At 52.2% G+C, this 12,245-nt stretch overlaps 4 protein-coding genes across 4 annotated transcripts; 3 read left to right on the top strand and 1 right to left on the bottom strand.

The window, feature by feature from the left end:
• Positions 1 to 30: 30 nt before the first annotated feature.
• On the top strand, positions 31 to 1,447 carry BU25DRAFT_340829 (DUF605-domain-containing protein; the record flags this gene model as incomplete). Its single annotated transcript, XM_033702829.1, has 2 exons — positions 31 to 133; positions 195 to 1,447. 2 exons carry the CDS (start codon positions 31 to 33, stop codon positions 1,445 to 1,447), a joined length of 1,356 nt encoding a protein of 451 aa, XP_033561971.1.
• A 1,221-nt stretch (positions 1,448 to 2,668) lies between these two features.
• BU25DRAFT_340492 (glycoside hydrolase family 128 protein) lies at positions 2,669 to 3,543 on the top strand (the record flags this gene model as incomplete). The annotated part of the gene is made up of 2 exons (XM_033702813.1): positions 2,669 to 3,021; positions 3,075 to 3,543. The coding sequence occupies 2 exons, from the start codon at positions 2,669 to 2,671 to the stop codon at positions 3,541 to 3,543; spliced, it is 822 nt and encodes a 273-aa protein (XP_033561970.1).
• Positions 3,544 to 7,580: 4,037 nt separating this feature from the next.
• BU25DRAFT_458188 (uncharacterized protein) lies at positions 7,581 to 9,912 on the bottom strand (the record flags this gene model as incomplete). The annotated part of the gene is made up of 2 exons (XM_033710183.1): positions 7,581 to 9,369; positions 9,593 to 9,912. 2 exons carry the CDS (start codon positions 9,910 to 9,912, stop codon positions 7,581 to 7,583), a joined length of 2,109 nt encoding a protein of 702 aa, XP_033561969.1.
• A 1,191-nt stretch (positions 9,913 to 11,103) lies between these two features.
• BU25DRAFT_421317 (uncharacterized protein) lies at positions 11,104 to 11,842 on the top strand (the record flags this gene model as incomplete). The annotated part of the gene is made up of 2 exons (XM_033708078.1): positions 11,104 to 11,404; positions 11,661 to 11,842. 2 exons carry the CDS (start codon positions 11,104 to 11,106, stop codon positions 11,840 to 11,842), a joined length of 483 nt encoding a protein of 160 aa, XP_033561968.1.
• Positions 11,843 to 12,245: the final 403 nt, after the last annotated feature.

Genomic DNA, 12,245 nt, shown 5'->3' with positions numbered 1-12,245 from the left:
CGCCACCACACTCTCGACACATAAGACATCATGGCCGACGCGATACCTGCAAAGCTCAAATCGCTGCAGCTTGCGCCATTCGCGAAAAGAGCCGCGCAGCTCGAGCGCTTCAAGCCCATCGTCACATACTGGTGTGAGTACCCCCAGATGCAACACTGAGCTTCCTACAGAAGCATACTAACGCTGCCTGCCAGTACGCTTCCACATAGTGCAGAAGATCATCGGCGCTGGACTGCACTCGGCCGACGCAGAATGCACCGCCTACACCACCGATCTGATGGAGAAGCTGGAGCAGACCAAGGCAGACATGCCGGGCGAAGACGCGCTGTTGGACGACGTTGCGGCGGGCGCGTACTGCGAACAGTTTGCATTGCAGACGTTTGCAAAGGGCGAAAAGGACATGACAGAGAACAAGGTCACTGCCACCACGGCAGACACGCTCATGGCTGCATCAACCTTCCTCGACATGCTCAACATCTGGAAGACAGACGATCCAGAGGTGGCCTCGAAGACCAAGTACGCCAAGTACCATGCCCTACGCATAATCAAGGCCATCAAGGCTGGCGAAGACCCAAATGCTAGCAATCCAGTGCAGGAGCAGGAGCAACAGCCGCCTTCGCCGCCTCTGCTTGACCCAACCGATCCTGAGGTGCAGCGTATCAACCGGAGCACACCGCAGCCACCTGCGTCGAACCCATATCAGCCATATGTCGATTCGGCGCCCAACACTGACGCACAACCATCGCCGAGTTTCTCTGCACCGAAGGTGTCGCCTCCACCAAACCTACCCACAGCACCTACAGGTTACACATCGAACGCACACGACGATGTGTCTCCCATCTCTCAACCAGCAACGTCTCGCCAGGGATCTGTGGTGTCAGTGGGCGGAGGATACTTTCCTAGGACAGATGCACCACCGACGTTTACCTCAGACAACACTGCCCCTAGCCTGCCAACGGCACCTTCGACCGAGGACAACCCCTTGACGTCCTCCCTGGGAGGTCCAGGTGGTCCAACAGACGCGGCTCCGCAGACTTCTGGAGCTCCTGACCCGTCCACCCTCTATCAGAATCCTGCATCGCCTCCTCCGATTGCGCAGCCACCGCAACCTTCTCCGCTGAATCCGTATGCGTCTCCACCTCAGCAACCACAGCAACACTACCCTGCGCCATCGCCTCAGCCCCTTCAGCAACCATACCATATGCCGCAGACCACTCTCCCTTCTCAGCAGCATTCGTCTGCGCCACGTCAAAACCCCTATGCCCAGCCAGCACCACCACCGCCTCCACCTGCATCGTCGTCGCAAGGACCTTTCAGAGACGACGAAGAGTCGATCAGGCAAGCGCAAAAACATGCCAAGTGGGCCATCTCGGCGCTGAATTTTGACGACTCGGCGACTGCAGTCAAGGAGCTGCGGATCGCGCTGCAAGCGTTGGGCGCACATTGATCATCATTTTCTCAGTCGATCTGTCTTTGCACCGAAGATCATCTCGCGTGCATAGGTAGAGGGACTCGGTTTGTTGTATACCCCTGATGTCGTATAGAATATATTCTTAGGCCTCGACACGAGAAGGATCTCCGCATGGACTGCACTTGGTGACGTGGGCCTTCTTGCTCGCCATGAGCAATGTTTGCAATGTGGCAATGGAGGGGAGATGTGCCCCTCTTGAAGTCCGGCTTGACCGGAAGCCACACTGCCACAGTCGCACTGACAGAAGTCACAGCAGAGACACGGCAAAGTCATTGCACTTTCTCGATCTGCTCCACGGACAATCGCCTTCTCACACAGATCTAGGCACTGCCGGCAAGCTCTGAATCAGCAAAACCTGCAGACGCCAAAGCAGAGAAAAATCGAAGACATGGCCAAGCGTGTTGAATCTTGTCTTCCTTGGCCCGCATGTGCAAATTACAGGAGGTGACGACGCTTGTGAAGGCAGCCAACAGCCGTTCGGTTCCTGGCTGCAAAACCGAGGGCTAGCAAAGTTCCAGCCCGGGTACCTGTGGTTAGCTGCCGGTGGGTCTCCACTGACAACCTTCCGCGCGTCTGGGCTGCCCCACACACGACACGACTTCACAACTCGAACTTTGCATCGGCCGCTGCACAGGAAGGTATAGCGTGCGATGCGCTGTTGCACAGCTTGAAGTGCCATGTCTTGTACTGACAGCGCACATGACCGGACTGACGTGCGTGGTGTGCGCAGTGCGATAATGGAGATGCGATGCGAAAGCCGGTCCTGAAAGCCGGCTGGTTCCTGGAAAAATGAGCTTGTTCCTGCATGCAAGAGACGGAAAGTCAGCGAATCCGAAGTCGAGAAACAGCAAAATCCCTCATGCTACCTGCAGATATGACTGCGTCAAGAGTCGCTCATGAACTGCAGTTGAGCGGCATGCATAGTCGGACTTTGCACGTTTGTTTTTGAAACGACACAAGCCGCCGATGGCTTACGCCTGTCCACGCCAACACTCCGCGCGGACAACGTGCAGGAGCTGGACCTGCGGGCCGTGCTTTCATCTCCGATTCATGGCAACTATATAGATACTGTGTAGGTACTTTGGAGTTCGGTTCGAATTACAGCAAGACGCTCGTTTGTCACTACACTCATTCCCATAAAATTACCGGTGCTTCACTCTTTTCAGCACCCGTCAATCCTTTCAAACATAATCAAAAATGTCTATCAAGTCCACTCTCTTCCTAGGCCTTGCTGCCCTCTCCGCCATGACTGAGGCTGCGCCCACCAAGCGCGCCTCCGCTGGCAAACGTGGTCTTGCTTTCCCAAAGCAGAACAACGGCGTCGCTGGATCGACTTACACTCAGTTGTTCAAGAACTACGACCAGATCACCTGGATGTACGACTGGGAGGCTGTCATCGAAGGCACTCCTGTCACTGGCCTCGAATACGTTCCCCTCCTCCACTCTAACGAGGACTGGTGCACTGCTGGCTGGTCTGCCAATGTTGCCAACGCCCAAAAGGACTACAAGGTCTCGCACGTGCTCTCCTTCAACGAGCCTGACCAGTGCGGGTACGTCTCTACCATACCCTCTTCATCCTATCAACGATGCTAATATACGCCAGTGGTGGTGGCTCCTGCATGTCCGTCTCCGACGCCGTCACAGCGCACAAGAAGTACATCCAGCCGCTCGCCAGCTCCCTAAAAATTGGCTCTCCCGCCGTCACAAACGGCGACGGCGAAGCCAAGGGCATCAACTGGCTCAAATCCTTCGTGTCCGCCTGCTCCGACTGCCAGATCGACTTCGTCGTCGCGCACTACTACGCTTGGGACAAGGCGGCCGACTTCAAGGCTTACCTCACCAAATTTCACGAGACCTTCAACAAGCCCGTTTGGGTCACTGAGTTTGGTGTTACCGAGGGTGATGCACCGACTTTCCTTAAGGAAGTGCTTCCTTGGATGGACCAGCAGAGCTGGATCGAGCGCTACGCGTGGCACATGGCTGCCCCGACCACCAGCGAGAGCAGCCTTAAATACTTGCTCAACGAGGCTGGGAACGCATTGAACGATGTTGGTACTGCTTTTGCTTCGTAAGCGCGCTCTGTGAGAGGTGTTTGGCGGGCGTGGCATGCACAGCATGGCGCTTGGCGAAACAATGCGCCTTTTTCTTGTTCAATTCGCACAAATACCCGTTTATAGAATCAGACTTGGTTACTTGCACATACCCTCGTTCTCGTCTTTGTTTGGTCTTGCGTGATGTTTCGTGACGCGCCGTGCCTGGGTCTTTGTTCACCACAGGCAGACACCCCGCTAAGCACATAATGTTGTCGGCATGATGTTTTACATACATGTATTAGTTATTTGCATCATTTGATGCGGTCATCCGAGACGTCCTGGGACATCGGCGTCCTCGGTAGCCGTCGTTGGACTTTGCACACTTGCGATGAGAGAAGAGAAGAGGAACAATCGGGCGTAAGTGTGCTCTTATAGACTGGTCGGTGAGGCGCCGCAACCAAGTCATGACTGCACTTTCGAAAACACCTGACACTGGATCTGGTATTCTTTTGTCTGAACTCAGGCAAGGTCAACAGGCACATGCCACTTCTTCTTCCATTGTTTTAGTCAAAGAAGCGCGAGAGACACATGATTCTTCCCTTGCTGTGTTTTGGACAGAAACCAAATAGGCACATGAATGCGTCTGAACCCGTTTTTGTTGTTTTAAAAGGAAGATATGTAGTTAAGAGGCAGGATGAAGCCGTAAGAGCAGGAGGTCTATACCCCGGAAGTCTAGGCAAGCATGGTCTTGATGAAATCAAGATTCTCGAAAGAGTCAGACATTTAGAATGCATCATTTAGCTTTGGAGGAACAGATAACACCACGTAGAGCTTTTACCTGCTGGTTTTGAAACTCCCTCTAAGGCACTTGACATGGCCAGAATGAGCGTGCTTTTGGAATGTCAGATCTTGAGTAGTCGTGTAAAAGCCAGGCAAGCGCATAACCGCTTTCGAAGGTCATTTTGAGATTTGCGCACTCCCAAGGGTCGGTTTAAGAAAGAAGACCAACTAGGTGGAGGCGCGCTTTTATGCATCAGTACAACGGCAACCGAGCGTCTTGACTAAGTACCAATCTCAAGACGTCGATCATCAAAATGCCATGAACCTTTGTGCTTTTATTTTAGAACATCAGTTCGACAGACACATTGGTAGTATTGTTGGCTTTTCTTCGGGGTAAGGCGGCGGTGCTTCACATGAGCACAGCCTGAGACAATTTCTGATCTTCGAAGATACATCTCAACGTGGAAGGAAACGCAAGAAGAGGGGAGCTGAGAAACTCATTGCTTCCGCGTAGCGGGAGCACATCGACTGGAATAGGGACCTTGAGAGATCAAAAACGCAACCTCTTATTGGCTAAACGAACCTTGATGCTGATTGACTCATTAGGACGCTGCAGGATATAGATAATCACTAACAATGCTAGTAAGAAGGTGCTGTAGTGTTGTTGAGGTTGTTCGTGGGGAAGGAGGAAGTGGCGTGGTTGTGAAAGAAGCAGCCTAGAGCTAGTGCGCGCGCATTTTAGAAGGAACCTCTATCCTAAAAGGAAAGAAGGAAAGCAGGTGTGCTACATTAATTTGATTAGCAAAGCGAGAGAACCGCAACACTGGATGAAAGTACATTAATCTAGCTAGTTCGGCTGAAGGCTCCGCGTGCGGAAGCACCCTTAGTCCTAAGACTCCCAGAAATCCTCTGTACCTGACAGATATACGTAGCCTTGGTAAGGCACAAGAAAGGTGGCAGAAACATAGTCGCAGCTCATGGCGTTTTTCGAAACAGAAAGCGGCAGGATGCTCCATACGGGCCCATGTTTACAAATTTGGTGTATTTTCAAACTCTTTGTGGTTAGCATAAGGAACGATCGAGCGGAGGGGCGCTTTTATGTATGTCTCGACCCAAAAGCAAAGCTTTAATCATGTGCCGGTACCATACATGTTTCTTCTCCGAAGCATACGCACGTGCTTTTCTTCTTTTGCCAGGCTCATACACCGTCGACGGTCACATGGGATCAGAAGGTTCTGATTTGAATAGGAAAGAGCGAGGCTGCTCGACATGAATATCTTGCCGATAACATTTGGACTTTGAAAGGTGAGTGACGAGAAGAAACACTAAACCAGTAGGCACAGGATTGATTTATCCGCATTCAGTGCAAGCGAGATTCTCATACGAGTTGATGAGACGGATTTTGGCCTAGCCGACGACATGTAACTTGTTCCACTTCATTTGAAGATGCAGAGCACACAGATTACGTTTTTGTCGTGATATAATGACTTTCACAAGTTACTGACCCCTCTCTGTCTGGAAACTATGATATCCTCTACCCACAAAGTTCTTCGGGCCATGAAGCGATATTTCATCACCGTTCCAATTAGGAAGGGGGTCAGCAACTTGTGGAAGTCACCGATATTGCAGGTATAGCTATTGGAGCTTTCTTACTTTTAACAGGTATCATACTTGGCCTGTGGTTTTGGCGGCGAAAGCAGAAACGGGAGAAGGCGGCAAGATATCCTGGTGCACTGCAAGCAATGCAGGAAGCTGAAGGAAGGGAAAAGAAGGGGCCTAGCGAGCTGGGGCTCGGAAACCGTCGCGAACCGGGCGTTGAGCTTGAAGGTGTTCAGCACCATGTTGTGGAGATGCATACACCATTTAAGGCACACAAATTGGCATGTGGTACTGGGGGGAGTGTTTGTGTCGAGGCAGATGTGCCGCTTGTCATGTACGAGATGCTTGATACCAGTTCGGACCGGAGATAATCACGAACATGTTAATTAGCCCTTGCCATGGGACCGTACATTGTAGTTCTACGCATTTCGTATCTAGAAGATGCTGAATTTTTGCATCATGATGTTGTTCTGGCACCAGCGTCGTACGGCATGGATGGTAATTCTGAAAAGCGAAGAATTAACATAGTGGCCATACATAATTCACAATTTGGAATTGAGCTCAGCCACAATCCATATATGGACTTTCACAGATAAGAGCTTTGAGCATGGGGCATATGCCATAGTATTAGAAACACAAACTGATCTTCGGACGTTCCATATTTATCCTGACGTTCTGAACCTAAAGGCACTAGAGCAGTGCTGCACACCATCGGCAAGTTCTCCTTGTCTTCTGAGTCTGTGGCCTCGCTCGCATTCACCGCCACATGCGCGGTCCTAAACGGCCTTTTCAATATTTGCTTTGAACACAGAGAAAGGGGGCACTGCTTTGTATGCAGGCAACAGAGCCAAGAGTGCTTCACATCGCTGAAGATGCAGTTGCACTTGAGAGCAGAGACAGGTCCTCCATGGTATCATAGGCTTGGTACTTTTCGAAGATCCAAAATGGCTTCATAGGGAGAGAGCTTGTACCACAGCAGTATTCACGAAACAAGCAGACCGAGACGGACATGCCACGTTGTCAGCGTGTCTTTGGTGAGGCAAGCAGAATTCATGTTTCCGTGAGCCGATGACTTTGACGAAGACTGCATCGTGTCAGGGAAGAGTGAGAAGAGATAATATCGTATGTTTTTGAGTTGCTGAGACAGAAGGCAGTAAGCATACTGTGGACTGCCCGTTCCGTTTGGAAAACGCAGGCTGCGTTCACATGCTGTCAGAACTAATACGGTTCTGGAACATCGATATAGATGTGTGTTGAAGAAGTGGGAGCGTAGGACAAGGCATGGTAATGTATACAACAGGAAAGTGCGTTTGTAATCTTCACGTGCTTCTACATCCCAGCGAACACGCGCACACCTCACATGCATCTCCAATCAAAACCACGATAGTAAAAGTATCGTGCCATCGCATGTCTTGCATCTATTCCCTGTACCTAAAACCCGGTCTAAGATATCATCGCTACAAATCACATCATAACATGAAGCGCCACTAAGAGCGCGCAAAGCGTATCAAAATCGTGGCTGAAGTCGTGGTCGTGGCGCCATATCGCGCGATCATTACGCGACCCTGTGCCCGTTTTCCCATATCTAACGCCTGAAAAGATCCTCGTAAATCCACTTGAGCATTTCTCGAGCGCTAGTGCCCTCCCATCGCTAAAACGCTCGACATTACATTATGCAGTACCATTGACTGCGATGTTTACTGTGAACAGGGTGAATGCGCACCACTACCTGGTCGACTCCCGTACGGCGACTCATCATCGAAGCCCTCGAAACTGGCGCCGTCGTCGTTCATGTGAACATCTTCACCCTCATCGAACTGGGGCTGCCTCATAACAGGATACATTATCGGCGGTGCTGGCGGTGGAACGCCAACCTTGCTGATCTGCTCTGCTAAGCTAGGCTTCTCGGCCAGGTTGTTCAGCATAGCACGGCTTGCATCGAGCATCGATACCGCATACTCGAGGAAGTCGGCGCGCTTGGAAGAGACGGAGAGTGTCCAGCGGTATTCGCGAAGTCGAAGCTTGTAGAACTCGGCTTCTTCGCGTGCTGGTGCTGTGGCCCACAAGAGAGAGCCAAATGTGCCGATTAGGGTGAAGTTCACCTTCGAGGCGAAGAACCAGAAAGCCTGGAGGTGTTCCGGTTTCAAGCGGTTGACGAAGTCCATGGCGGAGATAAGGCGAGTCTTCGCTGCGTTGCGGCACATGAAGAGACCGTAGTTGTCCGGCTCCTTAGTATCGAGGGACTGCACAATGCGGCGGTGGAGGGTGATCTCGGTCGCAAAATAAGCCAGATGCAGGTACCCAGTCGAAATGAGCTTGCTCTTGCTCGGCGCATGCATCTTGACCTCCGCAGGTAGCCTTTCATGCCACTGTCGCAGCTTGATCTGGACCGGCTTCGCCCTTGCCAAGATCAACTCTGTCGACTTTCGTCCGGCGTTTGCAAAGTCCTGAATTGCTGTCTGTGTGTAGAAGGTGTCCATGACCTCGGCCATAACTTGGGTAAGACTGATCATCTGGGCGAACAGTATCCGACTTCTGTGGTTCTCTTCTTGTTCCTCTTCAGTCTCTTCCTGTCGCGTCGCGTATCCATCTCCTTCCTCGTTGAAGTCGTCTTCTATGGTCGGCTTCACCGCCCAGTTTGCGTTGAAGATGTGCGATGGCCGTCCGTGGATGAGTGAGCTCCACTTATCCTGCATGTACAGCGCCCACGCAATACGCTTCCTCAAACCACGCTCCCAGTGAGGAACTGACCACGATGTGCAGTCAAGATGAAGACCCAGCTCTTGCCCGATTGCTACCAACTGTGTTGTTAGACTCCACGAATCGGCTTCTGGACGTTGCAAAAGCAATAGTCCTGCCTGAACTGTGGACAACTTCGGCCTCTCCATGGCTACCGTCAGCGATCTCATCGCGATAGCCTCCAATCGAGCGGCGTCAGGCTTCGAGTAGTTCGCAAGCTTTGGATCCAACGACCACCAGTTAAGAGCCAGAATATACATTCCAGCCAGCAGCGCTGGCGAGAAACTCCTGTCACCACTTCGGTACCGTTCAATAAAAAGGTGCTTCTGGATGATGGGGTAGCTCGGGTGGACCACCTGGAAATAAATGTCAAGAAGGGCAGGGCCATGAGGGTGAACAAGCTGTTCGACATGGCTCAAATAATTGGCCTCTTCAGCATGATCTTGTGTGTTTTCGTCAGGAAGCATAATGAAACATTCATGATCATTAACTCGTCGCAGTGTTCCAAGGTCGAAAGTGGACTCGTTGCGAATATCGAAATGCGATAACCCGATAAGTGTAGGGTCGAACGGTGAGCTTAACCCAATGTACCTGCTGTGCTGGCGACGCTGCAGACCCAAGGTCTCACCCAGTTGAGGCAGGTGGATGTTTGCCGCCAACAACGGCTGAGGCGATGGAGGACTTGGCGCAGTTGCAGTGATGGTGGGCGTTGCGAGCGCTAGTGGGGGTGGCTCTGCACCAACAGACCTGCCGACGATATTAGCTGCATGTTCTTGTGCGACAACATGTACAACGCGACTCAGGGGCTCTGAAGGGTGTAGACAACATGTTATCAAGTCCCATGCTCGACTTGGTGTATGAAGTACGCTGTCGCGTGCGCACGTGACGCCACTTCAGAGCGGATGCGGCGTGGTTGACAGCACCTGAACCCTGGAACGAAGAGGCACATTAGTGGAAGGTTTAAACACACCTCTTCTTCGATACGTTAGGTGAGCCCTTCTTGTCGCCGTCGACGACTTTCCTCTTCCTGGGCAGTGGGCTCTGTACGAAGGTGCACTCTTGCTTGTGGAACTCGCACAGAACACACAACGCAGCACCCTCGTGTATCACACACCGGCTCTTCCTCCTCCTGCACGCGTCACAAGGGCGTTCCCTCCGTGAGCGTATGTTAGAGACGGGTCCGTTGGTCGAGGTAGGTTTGCCGGCAACGAAGTTCTCTTTCCCTGGTGAGAGCTTCTGTTGCTTGCGTGGACGAGCGGCAGCGATAGGCACCGGCGTTGGGCGTGGCATAGCAGGCTGTATAGCCAGTATGGTCGTCATATCACTATCGGATGGCACGAGTAGTGCACTGGAGATAAGGGCGGGTATCGTAAGAGGGTCGGCGTAGGCCTAGGTACAGCAAGCAGGCAAGGTCTATGCTGCTGATGGACGACGGGCCGTTGGCTGGGCGCCGGAGAATAGGTGCCGGGAAGAATGCCAGGAAGCAAGAGTGCCACAGTGCACTAGTCACACGATGTGGTGTAGATAGGGTCCAGATCGGGTAGTTGCTGGGGCTTATCGCGTGGGAGTAGTGTAGATGGCCCACAGGTTATATCCTGCCAGGATGCGGAAAAGCAAAGAGAATTGAGTAATCCTGATTTCTGTGGAGAGATTGTTCAGAGACAGCCTCAAGGGCCTAGGTTGCCGGTAACGGCTGCGAGAAGTATGAGATGTTTGGTGGTGCGTGCCGTCATTGAATGTTTGCGGTAACCTTTTGGAGGCGGCGGACACGTGCGGCGACGACGGGCAAGGCCTGGGGTTGCGTGCTGGAGATCTAGGTCCCTATACGAGGGGAGAACAGACACATAATTCGGTGGAAGTCGTAAAAACGTCAGTGTCAAGTGCGTTGTCGATGTCTTTTGAGGTTTACGCTTCACACATCTGCGAACATGTGCCTGGATGGCGTGTGCTTCTGCCCGTTACGTGATAGCAAACCGAATGCGGCTAGGTGGCAGACGAGTAACCATCTGCAGGGCGGCAGCCATCTGAGCACCAGCAGATAAGAATATACGGAACCAATAAGAGTGTCTTTGTCCCGCTGATGCTTTGATGCGCGTAAAATTATTATGCCAACTTTTGGAGGCTATCGCTGGATCATCTCCGGCACCTAACCTCACGACGTGCTTCCCAGCAACACCAGCCAAGCAGTGAATTACTGTTAGGTACTCGGTATTGGCATCTGCACGTCACCCGCGGTTCGAGCGACAACGTTGCCCTTCTCAAGTACCTTGACGCATCGTAATCTACCGTCCATCACTCTGCGCGGACCGTTTGGGAAGGAACTCGCTAGACCGCACCATGCCGTTTGACTCCTAACGCCGGTGTTGTTACTGGATGAAATGCGTCTTTGTAGGTAATGTTCATGCGGAGTGATGTTGAGCCTGCGTATGTATTCAAGGTTTCTTTGGAAATGCTCGTAAGGTCACCGTACACGGGCCCATCATGGCGGTTCTCGAATCTGCAGCCTTGCGACCACACGTGCCCCTTCGCGATATGATCTCCGCTCCGCCCCAGCCTCCGTCGGCCCTCACCGCTCACACTTCAGGCATGGCTTCCACCGCTCCGAGACCGGCCATTGAGAGCCCGAGAATCTCCGCCAATCCTGGTCGTGTGCTTTCCAAAGGCTCACCACTGCTACTGTGCAACACGACTCGGACCATCGGTTACAGATTCAAGCCTTCCGCGGCAGATTTGGGCAACGCCAAACCTTCCAAGACATCGCAATCTGGCAAAATCGATACCTGTACGTAACCTCAAAGCTAGCCCTCTACAAGTCAGCAACTTCAAACTTGCTGTCGTTGAGCGGCTGGAGCTGCATGCAGCAAAAGGACCCATAAGCGATATCTCAAATTCCCAGCCTGCTGTTCCTGCTGCGCCTTTCGAGCGGTATGTGTAATCTGTGCGATCTTGGCCCGGTACTTGTACAAGGTAAAGTCACACGCGGCTGCAGTCAGTCTCGAGGCTACGCTCGTCACTCCGCTTGCTGTAGCCGGTTCAAGATCTGCCCGCTGGACCCAGAGTTGCAGATGTTGTTACGAGAGAGTTTTCCCGAGATCTGCATGTGATTGACAGCGGAGGCCTTGAGGTTTTGGCGCGACGGCAAATGGATGACATCTCAGCCCCAGCATTGGGTCGACGCCGGGCCGATTTAGTCCGGGGTACGTACCTGGGTTGGTGTTAGGGCGATGTTGGAGAAAGCTCGATTCGAAGTCTAAAAGTGAAGTATTACTGTTACATTATGATGTTGTTGTGCAAGCCTTCACCATTCACTGTATATCCATGTCTCAAAGGTGTCGAGGACATTGCAGGCATGGTATTAAAATTGAACACTCTTGCCCTCCTCGTAAGGTTATAGAATTGGCATATACCGCGCGATATCCCTTCCGCAATACTAAGTAGTCTATACCAGGCTCGCCTCCTTCAAATTCCTTCTTGTCACGAACAAATAGGTCAGTACGATGAAAAATGAGGAGTTCACATGACCTGCCGTGCGTGGTATGACGCTGGAAGGACTGATCGTAGCAGATGGGCGGATTGTGTAGATCGATCAGGAGACACGGGCGAACTGCATCTGGGACCCTGAT

Source organism: Macroventuria anomochaeta, assembly GCF_010093625.1.
Source record: "Macroventuria anomochaeta strain CBS 525.71 unplaced genomic scaffold BU25scaffold_15, whole genome shotgun sequence".
Classification (NCBI taxonomy): Eukaryota; Fungi; Ascomycota; class Dothideomycetes; order Pleosporales; family Didymellaceae; genus Macroventuria; species Macroventuria anomochaeta.
This window is presented reverse-complemented; position numbering and strand designations above follow the sequence as displayed.